This window comes from Ips typographus, linkage group LG9, assembly GCF_016097725.1.
Source record: "Ips typographus isolate SLU linkage group LG9, UJ_Ityp_2.0, whole genome shotgun sequence".
NCBI lineage: Eukaryota > Metazoa > Arthropoda > Insecta > Coleoptera > Curculionidae > Ips > Ips typographus.
Genome location: NC_138430.1, coordinates 4374608 through 4394589, shown reverse-complemented (window position 1 = coordinate 4394589; position 19982 = coordinate 4374608). Strand labels below are relative to the sequence as shown.

Below are 19982 nucleotides of genomic sequence, written 5' to 3'. Positions count from 1 at the left end.
TTTTATTCTATTCAGTAAGTATTTATTGGCTAAAGAATGAAGTGAAGGCTGAAAAAAGTAAACTCAATTTCTTTTTATGTTACCTACTGTATGTACATTTAAGTATATTTTTAAAACAATTTTAGGCTTAACAACAATTTACAGTATTTAACATTTTGTGCAGTACAAACAAAAAAGTTGAGCAAAACTTATTTACATTTATACAGGAAGTTCCAGAAACAATGGTAGATATTAGTTTGGTTTCATTATTCACTTATTTTTGATATATGACCTAATTTGTTCTATTATTTCTGAGACATTCTGTATGATTACAACGTTTCAATAAATCATAAAATGGGAGATTCATTTACGAGACTTTTTATCAAAGGCTCTGACTGGCAACAATTCGACGAGAACTTCGGTTTTGCTTGTAATTATCTCGTTCTACTGCACTTGTTCTGGTTGTTGAAACTCTAAAAACCATTTGATCACGTCGTTGGGTGCGTCTTCTCATATCTTGATTGTGATAGCAAAATAGCAGGTCTTTCATTCTGACAAAAAAATCCTTCATACCCCTAAAAAAAAGTGCCGGTAACTAAATGGCCAGAAAGACTAATAGGCAATAAAACGTAATGGCCAAGATGATGAGAAAGGATTGTATTGAATGTTATAAAATCTTTAATTCAAAAATAACTTTCAGCTCATTAAGTAACACTCACTTTCTAAAGTTTTTAGATAGAAAAGCATAGAGTAGAGGATTGACTCCAGAATTGAAATAGGTAGCCAAAAACGTCAAAGGTGTTAACAAAGCACTGAAATTGGTATGTCCCTGGTAGCTCGGCGACCAATATTGCCACATTTTCCTTGCATGGAAAGGAAGATTGCACAACGCAAAAACACCAACGACAATAATCAGCATCTTCACAACTCCTCTTCGTGCTTTTAGAGCCAAATTTGCGTTGTGAAATGCGCTTCCATTGGATGAACATCGTAGATTGTCCCCTCCATTTGCCACCTAAATAAAAAATTGTTTTTTATGTTACTCATTAAGACATTGTTGTCTATATCGTATGGTATCGAATTTGTTGGCAACAAGTTATAGACTTCATCATGTGACATCAATAAAAAACTATAATTTAGAGAACGCTTTGAAAAAAACTTCTTTGGTAAAGTATCTTCTTTGGTATTATTATTAAGAATCGCATTCAAGTAAGAAATTTTCCAAAAATCAGTCAAAAATGTGCAACTCAACTACTACAGCACATTACTACTACACTATTAATTATCTAGTATCTATCCAATTATATTAATTGTTTGTGGTTTGTTCTGTGTGCTCCCACAGTTCTTCGGCGGAACATGTTGGTGCAATTTGGATTGTACTGATGTAAACAGCCTATTAAAATTTATTAGAGGTCGTTTCGGTCTCTAAATTAAATTTATCTGTTGCTGTTTCCGATTCCTCTATTTGCGTGCAGAGCCAAGCATTAAAATCAGCTACATCATTAAAGTTAGTAGCAGTAATTCTTGGTTGGAGTTCTTTCTAAATCCTCGTAAAAGTTTGGAAGTTTAAGTTGAATTTTATGGGTGTTTAATTGCTTTTTTAAATAATTACTAGAAACTTAATGGTTAAGAATTTACGTTTAAAACCCCTAAAGAATTGCTACAACTGTTCATCAATATCTTTAAAAACAATTTATAAACATTCCAAAATAACAGACTGATTAAGCCTAAGAATTTCCTAACAAATTTGTTTAGTTAAATCAAATTAGGATGATTTAATACAAAATTAATTTGTAGATATATTTTTCCTAAACATATTTTATTTAAGGTTGATTGAAATTTCCTGAATGTCACGAAGCAAATTCGAGTAGCAGCCGAATGTAAAATAGCAGCAAAATTGGCATACTTTGTACAAACGAAAAACGTGTTTGTTCGTTCTTTTTACGGCAAACAAGTTTCCGGAGCACGGTTTACCCAAAAACTTCGAATTTTTTTATATTCGAGAAGTGTAATGTTAGTTTGCAAAATACAAAATACAAGACAAGTGCCTTTGAAAGATCCGTGTGCAAAAGACTCTTTGCAATCAAAGTAAACAGTAAAAAGTAGTATATTATTCAACTACTATGTAATGATAGCTATTACTCACCAAGATGGAGGTGTAAATCACCGAGTGAGTAATAGCCATTACATACGAATTGAATACCATTCTTTTTCTGTGTGATCGTCATCGTGAGGTCACAGTGCTCAAATCTTTGTTTTTGTTAAACTGGAATAACCAAACAACAAATGGCAGAAAACACACTCAACTAACATGAAACACAATTTGGCTCATAATTTTGGTATTTAGGCAGTTACAGACCTGACACTTTTACTGGAGTTATAGTAAATTAAACCCTGAAACCAGGGTAGTACTGAATTTTTTTATAAAAAATGCTAATTTTTGCCTAACTGGAATAACCTAACAAAAAATAGCACGAAACGCTATTAGAATCTGCCACGTAACTATAAATTACAATTACCATATTTTCTGGACGTTCCTGCCTTGAATTTGTAGGATAAACCCTCTCGTAGTAATTGTAATTAGTGGATGCATTGAATTGAAGCTTAAGCTGATCTGAACTTTTCCAAAGGCAAATTGCTATCCTGGTGTACAGGAGCTGAAATATGAAAATGTCATTGTTATTTAGAGATATGCAGTTGTTAAATAAAAACATATTTTTTCAGTTACAGAATAAAATATCGTTAAGTTTTTCTTCGTTAACGGAATTTCACCCTGTAATTCTCTATTTTGAAGGGCAAAGTTATAAAAAATTTATTCCAAAACAACACATATACTTACGGTTATAATGGTCAATGGAATGAGGTAGAGCAGTACAAAATGTACGATATCAAACAGTTTCGAATTGTACTTTTGCCTGTTAAGTACGCAAACTGTTTCATTGCTTTTCGGAGTGCTTACACTGCTCACTGTTACAGTGTTGCCCCAATAAAACTTAGGTGCACTGTACAAAATGCAGGCAGTCCAAACCATAACAGTTATGACCTGAAACGTTAAATTGGAAAACTTAAAATTAGAACAATTAGTTTGTAATAGTTTTAAGCACATTTTTGAAATCTTTATTAAATTTCTTATCCAATAACCTGAAAAACGAGATATTATCTGAAAAGATATTTCCAGTCAATGTGTTTTTAAATCTATTAATAAACAATTAACAATACTTTTCAATTAAAATAATATAATTTGAATAAAAAGTATTGTAGAGCGATTGAGGTTGTGAGTTTTGCAATATGCGTGTCATATTTTGTTTACTTTTTGTGTTTTGCATATGATATGACCAAAAAAGTGATAGAAGATTAGTAAGAAAATAAACCAAAAAGCCTGATTTTGGCTAAAACTTAAAGTAAAATATGCAGTATTTTTGTCTGTGTTTGTTCTATTTAATTAATCTAAGTGGATTAAAAAAAAGTTACATACCTTTAATCTTATTGAAGTAAAAATTTGCTTGCAGGTCATGGGATGGAGTATAGCAAAATACCTTTCTGCACTTATTAGAACTAAAATGACAATACTGGCAGAATTGCTGACCGACTGAATGAAGACGTACATTTTGCACAAAAATTCTCCAATCATCCAGCTGAAAACAAATAATCCATAAACTCATGCAAATCGGAAATTTAGAATCATAAACAATTAAATGACATTTCCATGAATTTCCTCTTCGAAAATGGTTAATTTTCCATTTGCTGACTGGAAAATTAGTCCGACCTTGCCATAAACTTCCATTTCACTTCTAAAACTCGACTCATGAAAAACATTCTTTCAGTTAAGTTGACTCAATTTGTTATGCAAACTGGAAAGCTTGAAAGAAATATGGAAATTCATAAATTACTTTTCTTTTAATTTAATAATTGGGATTTAGCTTGGACAAGTTTTTCCGTACAAACGTTTCTAATTTATCATTCCAATGTATTATGTTGACATATTTCATAGTTAATTTCATTTAAAGCTTTTCTGGTCCAGGCTTTTATATTTGAAATATTTGATAAATTGCACGGATTTTCAGACGGTTGAGTAAGGATTACTTTTAAGTATAAATATTTTAGTTTTGTGTGTATAACAGCAATTAGCCAAGCCTGTGTCCTAAAGGTAATTTAATATTGTATCAACAGTGGAAAAATAGTATCAATTTCCAACAGAAGCTAATGGAATTAAAAATGCAACTAAACCTCTCTTATAGGTGTGAATGTCTATGACAAGATTAAAACAAATTTTTAAACATTAATTCAATCTTCAAAGTGACTGTTAAATAAGCTAATATCCGGATTTTTTTGACCCTAAAAACCTTGTCGATGAGAATTTATGAAGGATTTTAGGAAATATGTGTACTTTTTACTGGACGGGAAGCAGCTAGCCAGATTTATGTGTTTGCCAAAGGATTATCTTGGCTAGATTTTGATTGAAAAAAGAAGGCTTAACTAAAGTTGGTTTGTAAATCACTAATAAATCGTATTAATAACTCTTACGTTTCGACAATGTAGATAAGAAGGTTCTGATACACGCAAAATAGACCTACGCATATATCAGCTACTGCCAGATTAGCCAAGAAGAAATTTGTTGTTGATCTTAAACGCCTTCCAAATAGCACCAGTATCACTAGAAGATTGCCTAAAATAAAAAACCGTATTAGAATATCTTCTACAAAATAATTTAGTTTAGGAACAACTACTATGTCACCACGAGAGGGAAAATATTTTAAATTTTACAAATGGAGAAACAAACGTTTACAAACGGTGGTGAACTGAACCAGTGAGTAATAGCCGTAGGTAATGGAGGTTATTATCTATTTAAAACTCTTGAGTAATAAGCATATTACAAACAGTTAAAAAAAAAATTCTTCCTGATCATTATATTCTTAAGAATCAGACATTTCGTATATATCTAGTTTAACAGAGTATACTACTTATTAAATCCGGTTGACTGATAATTGAATTTTGTAAAGCGAATGTCACGGTTGAACAGTCTCGTCGATTAATCCTAAATCAATAACGCAAAAATCTAATTTTTGTGAAGCACAATTACAAAATGTACGCACTTACCAAAAAAGCATAGACAAAATACGATGCTATAAAGGGTAATAAAAATTACCCTAATATAGGTTTTATCGAATATGTAATCTTCGTTCCCTGACTGATCATCAGTTGTAGCCGAGTAATTTGCATCTAAGTAATCTTCTGTTGTGATATCGTCCATAATCAAAACTCTATGATGGTGGCATTGTTGGTAGTAAAACTGAAACTAAAAGCTTTACATTAATCGAAATTTTATTAGTAGTAATTTAAACAGAACGTATTAAAAAAAAGAGATTTGCATTTACTATTTGCTTTTCCAGTTAAATGGATTTGAAACGCCCGTTACAATAATCCTGGTAAGCCCATGTAAAATACTAAAACACATTTAAAAAATCCTTTTTACCAGGAAAATGACAGAGCAAAATAAAGATAATATTTTCTTTACTGTTTATCTTGGGCGAAATTAACTAAGTTCAGCACAAAGATAATGCTTAAGCAAACCACATTTGTGTAATTCGAATGGTTAACTCGATTCTAGGGAAAGGAAATTTGAGGTAATAGCATTTTGAGTTTGAAATGGAAAATTAACAATTTTATGTATTTTAAAAGATTAACATAAACAAAGTAGCAAAATTTTATACACTGAGAACAGAAGAGTTACATTAACGTTCTTCTGGAAGCTTCTGGATAGTTCTTGAAGCTATTAGAGTGTTTTAAAATTATTTGAGTTTTGAGTGCTTCTAGTCGGTTTGAATAGCTTCTAGACGGTTCTGGAAGTTTTTAAGCTGCTTTAAGAACATTTGAAAGCTTCTCAATTATTTTGGAATGGTCTAGGAGCTTCTATACTGCCATTGAAATTCATAAACTGTTTTTAGAGGCTTTTTAAAACCAATAGACTGTTTTGGAAGCTGTTTGAAGGTTCTAGAGTGTTCTGAAAGTTTCTATACAATTTTTAAATTTTATGCAATGTTGTAGAAGTTTTTGGGAATATCTAGACTATGCTCGCTCTGTTTTAAAATTAATAATGTTTTTAAGCTTTATTTGTAGTAACTAAAAATTGATAAGTAGTCTGTAAAAAATAAAGTAGTTGGGTTCCAACGATTTTCAGATTAGAGCAAAAATATACAATGAATGAAGAGAAAATTCTAATTACACTAAATTTATCATAGTTATTAATTACGAGATTACAGTGTCTGGATGTGGCATTTAAACGGTTAGAGCGCCCTTTAGTTAATTTTGAAGAGTGGAAAACTGGATTAAAGCTAATATTTTCACTGATTATTTTTAACATTTTAATACCTGCAAAATAAAATAGAGAAGTTTACGTTTACGTTTATAATTGTATTAACTGTAAATTAATAATAACTTTCAAGAAAACTGAACAATAAAAAAAGTATAAAAATTGTCGGTTTTGTGCTGATTTTTATGTTTTCCCAATTAGGAGTTAACGAATTTAATGACCAACCCATACAAAACAGTGGTGAGTGTCTTTAACACCAAGAAAACAGTAAATCAACAAATATGATTACAATTAATTAGGTTAAATAACAAAATAATGATTTAGTCAGCTAAAAAAACATAAAGTGATGTTTGTGCAAAATAGAGCCAGAAAATTTGAATTCAAACTAGTTTATTTACAGGTGATGTATATTATAATTATGGACGAAAGAGGACGTTTCTTAAAAAAATTTAAATTGTTTTTGTTGTACTAGTAAATGATATATTTTGTGTGTTACTACAGCCAATAACGTTTCATGAGGGTCGGAATTAAAATCTAAAAAAAAACATACTAAGGTATCTATTTTTCTTTCACAAAAAGATAATAGATCAGCCTGTTTAGTTTCCACATTTAAACCCTTTAAGGGTGATAAATAATCAAGCAAAAAATGTCATTACACTGTATAATAAACCTGTCTTAAAACTGAAATTGAAGCATTTTGCTATAAAAGTTTATAAAGTTTTTAAAAGTGACATTTCGTTTTAACACGATAATCAACCTGTTGTTTTCCAAGTTTTTCGCCCACAATAGGGCAGATACTCGTATTACGACCATTTGGTGCAAGAAGTTGCAAAACTTTACCACTTATTTTCTTATTTGTTTGCTCAAATTTTGCTATGTAACCATCGGCAACGTTTCAATTTATCACCTACAAGTAAAACTTGTCCTTATAGTTTCAGTAGTTGTAAAAGTGTTTTAAAAAAAGTGTAATCAAATTTCTTTGAAAGGAAACTGCTTATTGATAACTTTTTTAGATCTTTGACGTTTCAAGCCTTATAGAATAATAGTTGTATTTCACTTTGGATTTAATAGTAATAATAACTAAGTTTGCAGACCACATAACTTGCATGAACTTAATCTGCACATTTTTTCCCTTAACAAGGAATGTTGCGTGGTTTTGCCCTCCGCATTTCCAAATGCGTTCACGAAACTTGACAAAGCATGTCGGAATGCTTTGCTGACATTAAAAGCCTCTGTATTACATACTACTTTAATAGTGTACGTTTTTTCTAACTCTCTACAAATCTGCCGCATTTTAGAATGTAAATTCCTATCTTAATAACATGCAAATCAAGAACAAAACTTATAAATTAATTATGACAAAATAAGCTATTAAAAAACAAAATACAATCTTAAGCTTCTTACTGACGATTTTCATTGAAAGTATCCGGATATGGTTTACCAACAAGAAATTTATGTGGAATATACTTACAATAGATAGTGATTAATTAGTAAAATACAAAACCTTTCATAATTAATGAACTTATCTTTGTATGCACATGGTATATGACGTGAAAATTAAATAACTTACGTAGTAATAAAACTGTTTAATGATAATTGTAGCTAAACAGACAACCTGTTGCATAAAAATACTAAAAATTACATCTAAAATGTGTTTTTACTAAAAGGTGCATTCAGTTGCAATGTCTTTAATTTTTATCCTAAAATTGTCATTATGTATTACAATTTTTGATGTAACTTTATGCCAAAATGCAACATAACTTATACTTAAGCTTACCACCATTAACATGTAAATGGAGATGTTTTGCAATATAGCAATAATAAAGTAATCGTAACACAAAAATATTGCTTACCGCGACTTTTACAGAATACTTCACGATCAAACACTCCACAACACCAAAATTCTACTACATTTCATGGTCTATCTAATATCTGAAAAAAAATGCTGCATAGTGTAACTCGCTCCTAAATCAAATATGCATTATGCTCATCAGTGATATACATATTTACAAAATCGATTAATTCGATTTGGTTTGATACAATTGTGGCAGATTTGTGCAAATAAATAGCTCGTATCTAACCGACTTGTACACAGATAAATGCGACACGTTTACTTTGTTTATCTGAACACTTTAGTTTTGTAGTTCGTTACATATATTGACAGGAAAATTTAATTATGTTTAGAGGCAGTTAAACTAATTATTTAGTTAAATTACCAGCAGCTTCGAACAAAAAATGTTGAAACATTTTTCATCAATGCTCGATTTGTCGCTGGTGGAAGGAAAGGAAACATATTGGAGCCTGTTAAACCGCAGCTGAAGCTTATTCAAGCCAATAACGAAATTCACTGCTGTCCATACACTTTTTCTGGACAGATTGTGAATTGATTGGAAACAATTTTTTTTTACGTTATGGGAAATTGTCCAATAAATTTACTCATCTATGCTGCTTTCACTCTTAACCCATTTAAACTGTTGGGTAAATTACTGAATGGGAGATCTCAAATATTTGCACGTTGCGTCGCATGGAGAATTTGACATTGAATATTCTAATATTAATGAAGAACGGGACTTCATTACTGACATAAATATGAGCTTATCGTGACGGAAGCATAATTGTTTACTAAATCATTAAATCCATGTTATTACCAATAATATAAATCTCTAGAATAACAGTGGTGTAAATGTATTAAAATACAATTGTATTGTGTTAATATTATTATTTTGTTCAATCAATCACTTACTTTGTAATTCTGCGTGAAAACTATTGTTGCAAAATGTGTTAAAGAGAGATGTCTAAGCAGTAATTGTGGATGATAAGACAGATAAGAAACATTAATAATAAAGAAAGAATAAAATAAATAAACAATAATCCAATTTGTTTTCACGCAGTTCATCATGACCAAACTTTTGCCCAAATGGTAAAATCTGAAGCATAAATTCGGCCAAAGCGAGGCTAATTTTCATTCGTCAGCAGATTCTACTTTTTTTTATCGTAAAGCTGTCAGAGGGTAACGGCAATTTTGCATAACATTCTCAATGTTGGCTCTTTCAAATATAGGATTACAAATACCATTATTTGGAACTGTCTTTACATACAATATCTGACTGTATAATGTTATTTCCTACGGACGACTGAATTGTATTGTTTTTGGTTTATCTCTGTCCGTACGATAAGCTGAAAATAAGTAGAGCGTGTTTGACGAAGAATATTTGTACAAGATGATAACGACGCTAAATAATAGCAAAATTCTTGGACACCAATGAATTTACAGAAATATTGTTTTTTCTTCCTATATGAGATAGTTTTGTCTAAATATCTTCGTAACACACACAAAAATAACATTCTTTACCATCTTAATCACTCACATTGTCTTGCTGATGCTAGGACACATATTTCACCAGAACCAAGACAATTCTCCCAGCAACGTTGGTTATTTACTCCACTTTCCTTATTGCAACTCTCGCGTTTCCTTTAAATATACATTTTCATGTAAATATAAAAGTTCGTTTTGCTTGCTTTTCTAGCCCGGAGTTCCACTTGTAAGAATGCATGAATATAGTATTTTCATTTTGGATAAGTTGATAGAAATTGATGATTTCTTCCAAGTCGATTTACTAAAGCAAATTGCAAGTTTGCAAACATTTCAATATACAATATTGTAGGTATCTGGAAATTGTTTGAGTTTTCGTTGTTTCTACAAAAGATCCTGTTTTGGCTAATTTATTATACAGTTTAAGCCTCAAAAATAATAGCAAAAAACCGCTTCATTTAAAATTTTTTTAATTTTTAGCAATTTTAATAAAAAATTCAAATTGCAATTAACTGGGCTCGTATTAAAATAACGACATCCAACCTACTCCCGAAAGACTGGTATCCACATAAGAGATCATGCATTAAAGTTTGAATGAAGCATTTAAAATGCATTAGAGTCAAAATTTACATTTTCATATAAGGATTAAGCTACGATCTGGTAAGCAACATAAGCTAAACCGGAAATCAAACAAACTTGTGATGACAGCAAGTTCAAAAGTTTGTGCCAATATAAAATACAAATACATTATTTACAATGGTAACAATGAATCCTATTAGCATGTTTCTAGAGTTGAAATCTTTGATATTTTGCTATTGTTGTTTTTCGGTAAAATTTTTCATAATGATAGTTGCATTTATCTAACAATGTATTAAACAAGAACCACATTTGAAATGAGTTCTAAATATTTTAAGAGACTATCACACCTAAGCTACTCTAGATGTAGTGCTAATTGTATATCACTTATTGCATCTGACAGAATTAATTAGAGCGTTTCTATGCTCTGTATTAGTGAAATAGCTTTTCCAAGGATTACCTGTTTCTGGAAATCTTCTTAAGCTTCAAACTACATTACATTATTTTATTATATTGTTACATTTTACAACAGAGCTGCCGCCATATACTCAATATAACAAACAACATGACGAACCATTTTTCCCAAACAAAATGTCAGATTAAATATCTATTTTTGTAATATTGAGCCAATTTTTTCCCCTCGACTTCAATTTTTCAAAGATTATTAGGAAATGATATAATTTTGGGGAAGGGACTTATAAATAGAAATGTTCAAAACAGTCGTTAATCGAATAATAGGTCAATGACATTTTTGACTGATTGACCTCATTAATATTGATGTGGGTTCAATGTTTAATAGTGTATTATATAATGAGTGTAGTAACTAGGCTATTACCGCACGCCAGCAAAATTAAATTAAATTTATGGAAATTTTCCAGTAACTTTCAAAAATTGGAAAATCTGAAAATTCAAAAATAATTAATTTTTAAGTAGTTGTACCAAACATGTATTATCAATCCAAATTAAGGTTTAATGTACTTTTAATCATTAAATTTAGATGTCTTAAGTTATCTGATTTGAATGCATGACAAGGTTAGGAAATACAGAGTAATTTTTCGGTAAATTTCCAAAAATGAAATTCCTGTAACTCCATACTTTATGTTGTACCTTGTTTTACCTTTAAAATCAGTATTTAGGTACACCAATACTAGCAATATATCACCAATTGTTATTTACATCAAGTGATACCTTGAAAAATTACCCCACTGTTGTAGATAAAAAATACTAAAGTCAAAAATGTTACAAGCAACCAAAGTTAAAAAAGCATTTCCTGTCAGTCATCCAGTTATTTTTCACTTTCAATGATATCATAATTTGCCTGAAAATTGGTACTAACATTTTGCGTCATTTAGTTCAAATTATAAACTCACGAACTAAAAGTTCTCAAGAACTAATTTGTATAACATAATATATTTGATTAATATACTTCTAAATCATTTAATATAAATATTGCTTGTTCGCCATGTTCAAAGCTTGTTTATCAGAAACTTAAGATTTATGCTCAATGTAAAAATACATCAACAAGAAAACAGAGTAAAGAAAATTTACTAAATTAGCTTTTTTTTCCAGAACCTCATATTAGTAAAAATATACAGAACTCTTTAATGTTGCAGTTGCTACAACTGATAACGCAAATTTTTGGACATGTAAGTAGCTCATGAAGGTTTTGTTATCTTCTCAACTTTTGAATGTTAATTATAATACGAACAATTAATCCAGCTTTATTGCTTCTGCTGTTTCTAAGATTATAAAATCGAACCTGTTTGACGAAATTCGAATTAAGGACGCCCAACCAAACCGCTGCCCTTCCATTAGGATGGATTACATGCTCAAAAAGCTATTAGGATAAATCACGTTGAGATTGAACTTGTTGCATTCGAAAGGGTAATTTTGAGAGTTTGGATTTATTATAGCAAAACTAGCGGTTTTCTAAGTTTCTTTAAGAATTCAAATTGCTTAGCATTTAAAGGAACTGACTGAATTCGCTAGAATAATTTGCCAATAACGTAATCCTACTGTAAACTATTAAATCCTCTACTGCTTAGATATTCTTGTGTCAGTTGCACAATAACTAATTATACATACTTCAGATAAGCCATTTATTACAACCTGCAAGAAACACTTAGCTAATGAAATTTAAATTTGATGGAAAAACCGAACATTCTTATGGGCTATGTAGATAACGATCTTATTTTGTAACTGAACTTGTTACTTCAATTCAGACGTTTTGCCTTAAAGCAAAACATTCATCCTGATTAGAGCTTTTATTCAGTTAAAATCGTTTTGTTTAAAACAGAAAGAGACAAGAGAAATGGTCCTTACAGATCACTTTCCAGAATACAAATTGAAGGAATTAATTTAATTAATCATTCAAACACCGCAGACAATTTGAGGTGTAACCTGTAGGAGACAGCCAAATATTATAACTGTCCAAATTCCACTCATAAATTTTTATTAAATTTTAAGAAAAGACACGTAACTGACAACCACATGTCATATCTGCCAAAATGAGTCAAAAGGAAAATGTTACGTCACTCTATTTTACTTTGTTCTTTGCTATATATCGGTGGTGTTCGCGGGTGGACCGAAGCAGTAAGTAATAGCCGTGAGTAATGGGTGTTATTACGTATTCAAAATTGGTGAGTAATAAGCATATTATTAAACAGTCATAGAAAAAAATTGTTAATCAACTCTCTGACTAGTGTAAGGGAATAGAATGAAACACTAAATGAGCTCATCCCAAATAACGTAAAACTGCATATAAATCGGGAAGCTTAGTCTGAAATGTCGGAATTTGTAGTTTGATTACAAAAAAGGTTTTTTTATAATTTACAGGACTTTGAAAATGCGTAATCGACAGTTATGCCGCGTATATGACGTAGACGACTTTCAGCTGTTTTATTGGCTATGGCTGTCTTATGGTTGACAGCATCTTCCCATCAGCTGATTCATAACCTCTAAGTCAAGTGCTGTGTTGCCAAATAACACGTTTTATAGCACGACACGACAACTTTTGGATGTGACATAATGTCTTTAGTCTAGTGTTATTGTTAGAAACTTAAAAACTGTAAACTTTGAGATGTTTTTAGAAATAAAGACCGTCTTTTATCGTTTCTAATTTTTCAAGATTAATTTGAATCTGTAAAAGTTTACAAACTGGCAACACGAAAGCGGGCCTAGAAAAAGCTGATAATAGAAGTGGCTTCTCGCACCTAATTGGTTGAAAACCGTCTACGTCATATCTCCTTCCTTGTTATGTTAGACGTATTTCATATTTTTTGCGTCTTAATCAAATATGAAATAAAAAAAATATGTGGGATAAGTCCATTGTATTCAGAATCGAAATTCTGTTTTAAACTTTTCGTTTGAAAATTCGTGATAATATTTTCACATCAAAGCAAAGACCGGCTAAAAAAACATAAAGTTGGATTTTTATGGCCAGGATTTGTGGCATATTGGAAGTCAATATTGTAGCTGACCCATGTTATTACAGGTGACAGACAGTATATTATGGTGTTTGGAGCAGTTTTAAGAATTGGACTCACGTGTAGCTTAGTAAGCTGCTTATTTACTTCACACTAACCCGAAACTCTGCTGCGGAACGATGCTGATTTATTTATGAAAATAGAAGTTCAAGTAAATTTATAAATCACTTTTATAATACATATAATGGAACAGCTTATTAGATTATTTCAGCTAAATCCAAGTTTGGGATATTTACCATTTATTTAATTTTTAAACACTGGGAAAAAGTTTTACAATTAATCTGAATATCATAATCACAGTTAGTTAGGTCAGTTGGTTGATTTTGTTATTAGAAATATAAATAAATACATGTTTTCTCTAATAGAAGTTATTTATTATCTAGTGAACAACTTTGTTAAAGGTTTTTATACCAACGAAAAACATTAATCAATTTTTGTTTATTTTATTAGCTTTAATAGGATACACACTTCATGTATACCTGAAATAATACAGTATGTAACTTACGTTGCAAAGTTTTCGGACATTTTCCCGCACTTGATTTGTAGTCAGAGAAATGTGAATAAAACGACATTGACGTTTAATTTTCCAGTTAACTTAAAACAAAACTCCATTACTTCATCAAGTAAAGGTATATCCGATATTTATAAAATAGCTTGGCAGCGCAGAAGGGTTATTTTCTTTAACTAGGAATATATTGTTCGTTGGCTTCGTCTGACAGAAAGAAATCCTTTGTAGTTGGAAACTTTTGTTAAAGCTAGAAATAGAGACGAAATTGAACTCGGAGACCTTATTTATATTTAAATTGCTCAGGTCAAAAAACTAGACCGATATCGATATAGTGGCGATTTACATACCCAGGGTATTATAAATAGTAGTATTGATCGTTATATAGGTATATTATATAGGAAACCAGCAAGTAATAGCGTGACTAGTTCAGTCCACTCTGTATTTACCCATAAATAACTTGCCAATGACTTTTAAAATGCTACAAATTGGCATATTGACACATTCTGCAACTGTCAAACTAACTGAGTTACGAGCTGTTAAAGTGGAAACTATCAAATTTAGTATTCAGGTTAACTAAACAAATTTTGTAATTTAGTAAGTTCAGTGTTCTTGCTCTTTTAACTGGTATAGTTGTTTGAAATTAATTAAAACAAAATTGCTAGGTATAAGAGTTGGCTTCTTAATTTTTTTATTCAATTAACTTGTGAAGTATCCAGACAATGGAAAACAAGTCTAATGGTTCTTTTGTGTCTCGTTCCCTTTTACTTGCAATAACAAACAAGTTTTCCATTTTCTTCTACTTAATGTGAAATACTAGACACGCCAATAATTGATTTATTTATCGAAGATTTTAAACGATTTTACGGAAGAACTTAAACTATTGTATCAAATCGATTAAGTTACGTTTTTGTACTAAAACATCGTAATTTCTAATATTTAAGACACTTCCAATATTTACCATTCACCATAATACACTCTGTATAGTCGTTAACATCTTTGTTCACATAAAGAGCTTCACTAAAATAGAAACACTAAGCCTTTTCAGAAACTTGATAGAAAATCCTTCAGTGGAATGAAGAAAATAATAAGAAAATATAATCACTTACGTTAAAAAGTACTTTGCAGAACAGTTATAATCCTGATTTTCACGTAACTGAAAGTTTCAACAAGCTTTCCAGCTACTTTGAGTAAAAACAAGTCAAAATGACAATTAAAAAAAAAGTAAAATAGATGAATTCTTCAGTGGAATAAAATTGACAAATTTAAGTTTTTTCTTGCTGTAGCAGATTTTAGAAATTTCTTCAAGTGATATTGATGTTTTAAAACCCGTAGAATTATGTATTCTTGCCAAATACTTTTAAAATTGCTTTTGGATTCAATTTTGAGCTTGTGAAAATGTTCTAGACACAAAAGGAAGCTTTGGTTGCAATATTGTCTTCATACGCCACTGAGGAGGATTAAAAAACTTTTGTTACAAGTTATAAGTTTTCAGCTGCCAAAATCCGTGTAGTTTTTAAAGTTTTGTCGTTGAAACCCTCAAACATTTCGAAAATGAAGTGCAAACTATTTCCCAATCGGCAGCAAAATTAAACAGGATTATATGCGCCACTGAATTTGCCCTAATTACTATTATCCTCTTATCCGTAATTGGCTGTAGTATTGTGTCACAACGGCATGATATTGTTGCGAAGCGAACTTTTGATTATTAGTTAGGATTTCTTTAGTTATTTGTTGTTACCCCTGTATGTTACGTTGCTTTGTTTACGTTCTACATTCTTTTGTCTGTGTTCTAGAAAATCCTGGCTCCGTTGCTTATATAGAGAGAGATTTATGTTATAGCTTAATGAGTGTGAGGGAGAAAGTCAATTTCATGAATATTTGGGAACTTTCTAGAAACCATGGAAGCCTATATAAGCAGCTGAACCAGGCCTGGTTAGTTAGTTGTTGAATTGATGGTTGTAGTGAAGTTGAAGTTGTCAGATAGCGAGGTTAAGTGTCAGTGTCAGTTTATTGTTTGTAAACAATATACGGTGTTGTTCAAGAAGTGTGTCATTAAGGAGTACGACGGTACAATATTTACAACTTTACATATAAATTACGTTTTCCGTTATATTAAATAGCTATTTCAAGGTTTGTGGAAATCGTTTAACTATTTGGATAAAGCAAAAAGTTTTAGTTTCCTACGCATAGAGGAGCATTTTTCACTGTATAATTTAAAGGGTATGTTACAAATATGATAGGAGCATACTGAAGTTTCTAGACTCTTCTGAAAGATTTTTCAAAGCTTCTAAACCGTTCTTAATGTTTTTGGAAGATTCTAGGCTGTTTTGGGAACATCCTTAAGCTTTTAGACTCTTCTGGATAATTTTTGAAAGCGTCTGAACTGTCATTAAAGCTTCTAGACTGTTTAGGAGCATCCTAAAGTTTCTAGACTCTTCTTGAAAAATTTTCAGTGTCAGTCATTTCTATGGAAGCTTTCAGAGGGGTTTTATGCATTTTAAAACTGTACACAGTGTTTCAAGAACATTTGAAAGTTTTCTAGACTGTTCTGAAGGATTTTTGCAAGCTTATAGAGCGTTTTAAAAGCTTCTGGAAGCATCCAGGTTGCTTCAACAGTGTCCTTAAGCTCCTAGACTGTTTTGGAAGCTTTGGAAAACTTGTAGACGGTTCTGGAAGGTTTTTGAACGCTTTTAAACTGCTCTAGAAGCATACGGAAGTTTTTAGAATGCTTTAGAGGTATTTGTAGGCTTCTCTACTGATTTAAACGAGCAAATACACACAATCAAAAAAATTTTGCTGTACCAAACTCCAAACTACATACATATTTGGTATAACTTTAGTGACAATGCATTAATATAAAGTTTTCAATTTGAACTGTACTGGATATGTTTTTTTCACATTTCCATAAAGTAACAATGAAAAAACTACGTGACACAAACTCCCGTTTATTGAAAATTTTAAAAACCCCATTCAATATTTCCCTTGCTCTTTAAATAAAATTTTTACAGGTCATATGGCCTGAAGCTTCATATCTCCTGCTTATTTTAACATCATATAGTATTTGTATTTGCAACTGGCAATCTTGACAACTAGGAAATTCTCAAGTTAAACACTCACAGTGTGCTGTATTGTAAATGGAATGCTCTAAATTACCCCAATGAGATCTGTTTACGGTAATGTTGATCTAGTTTCCCACTACTTTCCGGATGTTATCGTTCAATCTTGTCGCAAGGTTACCTAGATGTGTTTCCCTTCCTTTATTGTGTCCTAAATACCCTCTTGTGGTCATATGTCCTAAGAGATGGAGTAAATTTTCAGATTACATTGGGTTGTATCAGCTTATCTATAGTTAAAGTATTGTATTTTTACAATGCAAAATACAATTTTTTTTGGGATTCTCTAAGTTTCTAAGTTTTTTAGTGACAAATCGATTCAGAACCCACTGATTTGAAGAATTCCTGTAGTTTTCTAGATTAAAACTTTACGTCTTAAAAGTTTTTCTGTCTTACTATGTTCCTGTATTAAGTTTTTCCACCAAAAATAACACCCTGCTCATAGTCTTATAGAGCCATCATCCAAACTTTCTTTCTGTCCAGAAAATTTGGTATTGCAATAAATTTAAACTTGACAACAAAATTTCAAAACTAATAAGAAAGAAGAACTTCGTTAATTATTATTTTAACCTTATAATAAGAACCTAAACTGCACCTTCACTTAGTTTCTATATAAATCATTAATTTGAATTTTAAATTAATATGATCTTCCTTATCGATTAACTATCGGAAATTCTTCGATAGTTCGGCATTATATTACAATTTTAAAGTGGTATTTTGGTTCGGGCGGAAGCTTTTTAATATCGGCAGTAAATAAAAATAAGCTAAAAATAGCGTCTCATCTTTAAAACATTAGCACAAAACGAAAATTTGAAAAGAAAATGCATTAAGCTGCATCAATTTTTGTTTATGTTGCCTTAAGCTATTGGTTGCTGGAGTGATTAAGTTCATAAAGCTTTTAAAAATTTTAACAGTACATTTGCCTAAAACAACAAAAATGTACATATTATTTAATAATTTATTATTTGTTAACCTGAATCACGTGTATCACATTAGGTTCGTAGCAATTAATTTAATGTGGCAACACATCATAAATTTTCTAAAGGTTAATATTTAATCATTAATCTGATATACGCGATATAAATCTCGATTTATTTGATATTTAATTTTTACCTTACTACATTAAAAATAAAAATTTATAGCCTTTCTGTTATACAAACAGATAATTTATATTGATGCTGCTAAAAATGTAATTTAGTGATTTTTTTGCTACTTTGCTACACAAAGATCATTTTTTTTACTGTAAAAACTGAAACTACTCACATATTTACTGCTTACCTAAAAATCCATGAAAACCACAAGTAAATCCAGTTGCGTACACTTTTTTTGAACAGCCAAAACACAAAGCAACTGCCTCCGAACAGAGTGAACGCGCACACTGCCGGCCAAATATTTGTAGGGACCATAGACGCAATAACGGAGGCAACTCAAAAGGGAATGAGCATTTAGAAAGATGTATGTAAGTTTGAGAATGCCATATATTCAAATTATCGTTTGAATTTACAAGATAGTTGGATTAAATTTGGGAACATTATAGCTGTATAGAGAGTAATATATGCTTTGTCCCATTCATGACTTTCTCAAATTTAATTCAGTTTAAATCATTTCCGGTCTGCAAGAAAATGTGAAGATTAATGACTCTTTTATTTTTGGGATTTGTGAGGTGCCACAAAAACAACTTAAATGAACCGTTTTGGTCAAATTATGTTCAGTTATAGCGTTTAAGTCAAGTAAGAACTACAAATTCGTTTTATTTAAGATCTGCTTAGTTTTGGCTTTAAAATTCTACATACCCTATACAGTAGACTGTTCAGTCAGTCAGTGGGATTTATAGAAATTTTATTTTAAATTCTGATGTGCCCACCAAAATCCAACAAAACAACGACTTTTTGTTGTAAAATGTCTTTGTCCTGTTAATAAATTACATTTTATAAAATCGTGCAAAAAAGTATACTTTTTTGAATGATTTTTAGTGCAACAAGTGCTACTTTTTTTGTACTATGTTATATTTGCTGTCCTTTTGTCATCAATTGTATCGACCTTCGGTCTCGTATAACAATTTTCACTTGCGTGTTAAAAGATGTACTTTTTGCACTTGTTGCCTAAATAATTATTTTCTATCTGTACTGTACCAATGTACAATACCATCCTGTAGAACTTTCGGTCATTTTATGGTAAAATTTTCATAGAATTATCTCGGAATTTGCAATAGCAAGAGAAATTTAAAAACTTTGACACCCTGCATTTCAAAAAGTAAGCCATAACCGACATATGTTTATAGAAAAATTTTACCTTAAAATAATCAGCTTTATTGTATACTATATTTTAGAACTTTTTTACATACATCAATCTGAAAGTATTTTATACATCCAGTTACGTAAACAGAAAACACGACAATAAAGCTGATTTAGTGTAGATAAATTTTTTAAAGTATTAATACAGCAATAATTCATTTGTATGTTAAAACTTACCTACCATCAAAGATGAGTGATCTGTTTACCCGACTAGTGCGAACTAAAACTTTATAAGCGGCTTATCACATGAATACGTACAGATTTCAGTGCCAAAATTTGCTGCGGATGTGTAATGTCTTCCTGGATATTGCTAAAGTTTGTGGCCAATATAAATTCCTATCATGAACACCGGTAACAAGGTTAAAGAATCATCGTTTTTTAAAATCAGAAACTCCTGAAATGTG

The 19982-nt window shown here is 30.8% G+C and overlaps 1 protein-coding gene and 1 long non-coding RNA gene across 5 annotated transcripts; both read right to left on the bottom strand.

The window, feature by feature from the left end:
- Nucleotides 1-67: 67 nt before the first annotated feature.
- LOC145733564 (trissin receptor-like) lies at nucleotides 68-19780 on the bottom strand. Of its 4 annotated transcripts, none has more exons than XM_081986455.1 (8): nucleotides 19760-19780; nucleotides 5077-5275; nucleotides 4504-4645; nucleotides 3455-3614; nucleotides 2819-3022; nucleotides 2499-2636; nucleotides 699-994; nucleotides 68-554 (listed from the first exon to the last, which is right to left on the bottom strand). In XM_081986455.1, exons 1-8 carry the CDS (start codon nucleotides 19760-19762, stop codon nucleotides 362-364), a joined length of 1335 nt encoding a protein of 444 aa, XP_081842581.1. In that variant the 5' UTR covers nucleotides 19763-19780; the 3' UTR covers nucleotides 68-361. The 4 variants fall into 4 exon arrangements, with proteins under 4 accessions (XP_081842581.1, XP_081842583.1, XP_081842584.1 ...); XM_081986457.1 differs by lacking the exon at nucleotides 19760-19780 and adding an exon at nucleotides 18563-18690; XM_081986458.1 differs by lacking the exon at nucleotides 19760-19780 and adding an exon at nucleotides 8143-8344 and having other exon boundaries at nucleotides 5077-5269.
- On the bottom strand, nucleotides 14095-14663 carry LOC145733565 (uncharacterized). Its single transcript, XR_014179230.1, has 2 exons — nucleotides 14519-14663; nucleotides 14095-14418 (listed from the first exon to the last, which is right to left on the bottom strand). It is a non-coding gene; the product is annotated as an uncharacterized LOC145733565 (long non-coding RNA).
- Nucleotides 19781-19982: the final 202 nt, after the last annotated feature.

Coding starts and splice junctions, on each gene's coding strand:
- LOC145733564 (XM_081986455.1), bottom strand. Junction 4,646..5,076: donor ATTTTGTCTATGCTTTTTTG/GTAAGTGCGTAC, acceptor TTTTTATTTTAG/GCAATCTTCTAGTGATACTG. Junction 2,637..2,818: donor TTCCATTGACCATTATAACC/GTAAGTATATGT, acceptor TTCATATTTCAG/CTCCTGTACACCAGGATAGC.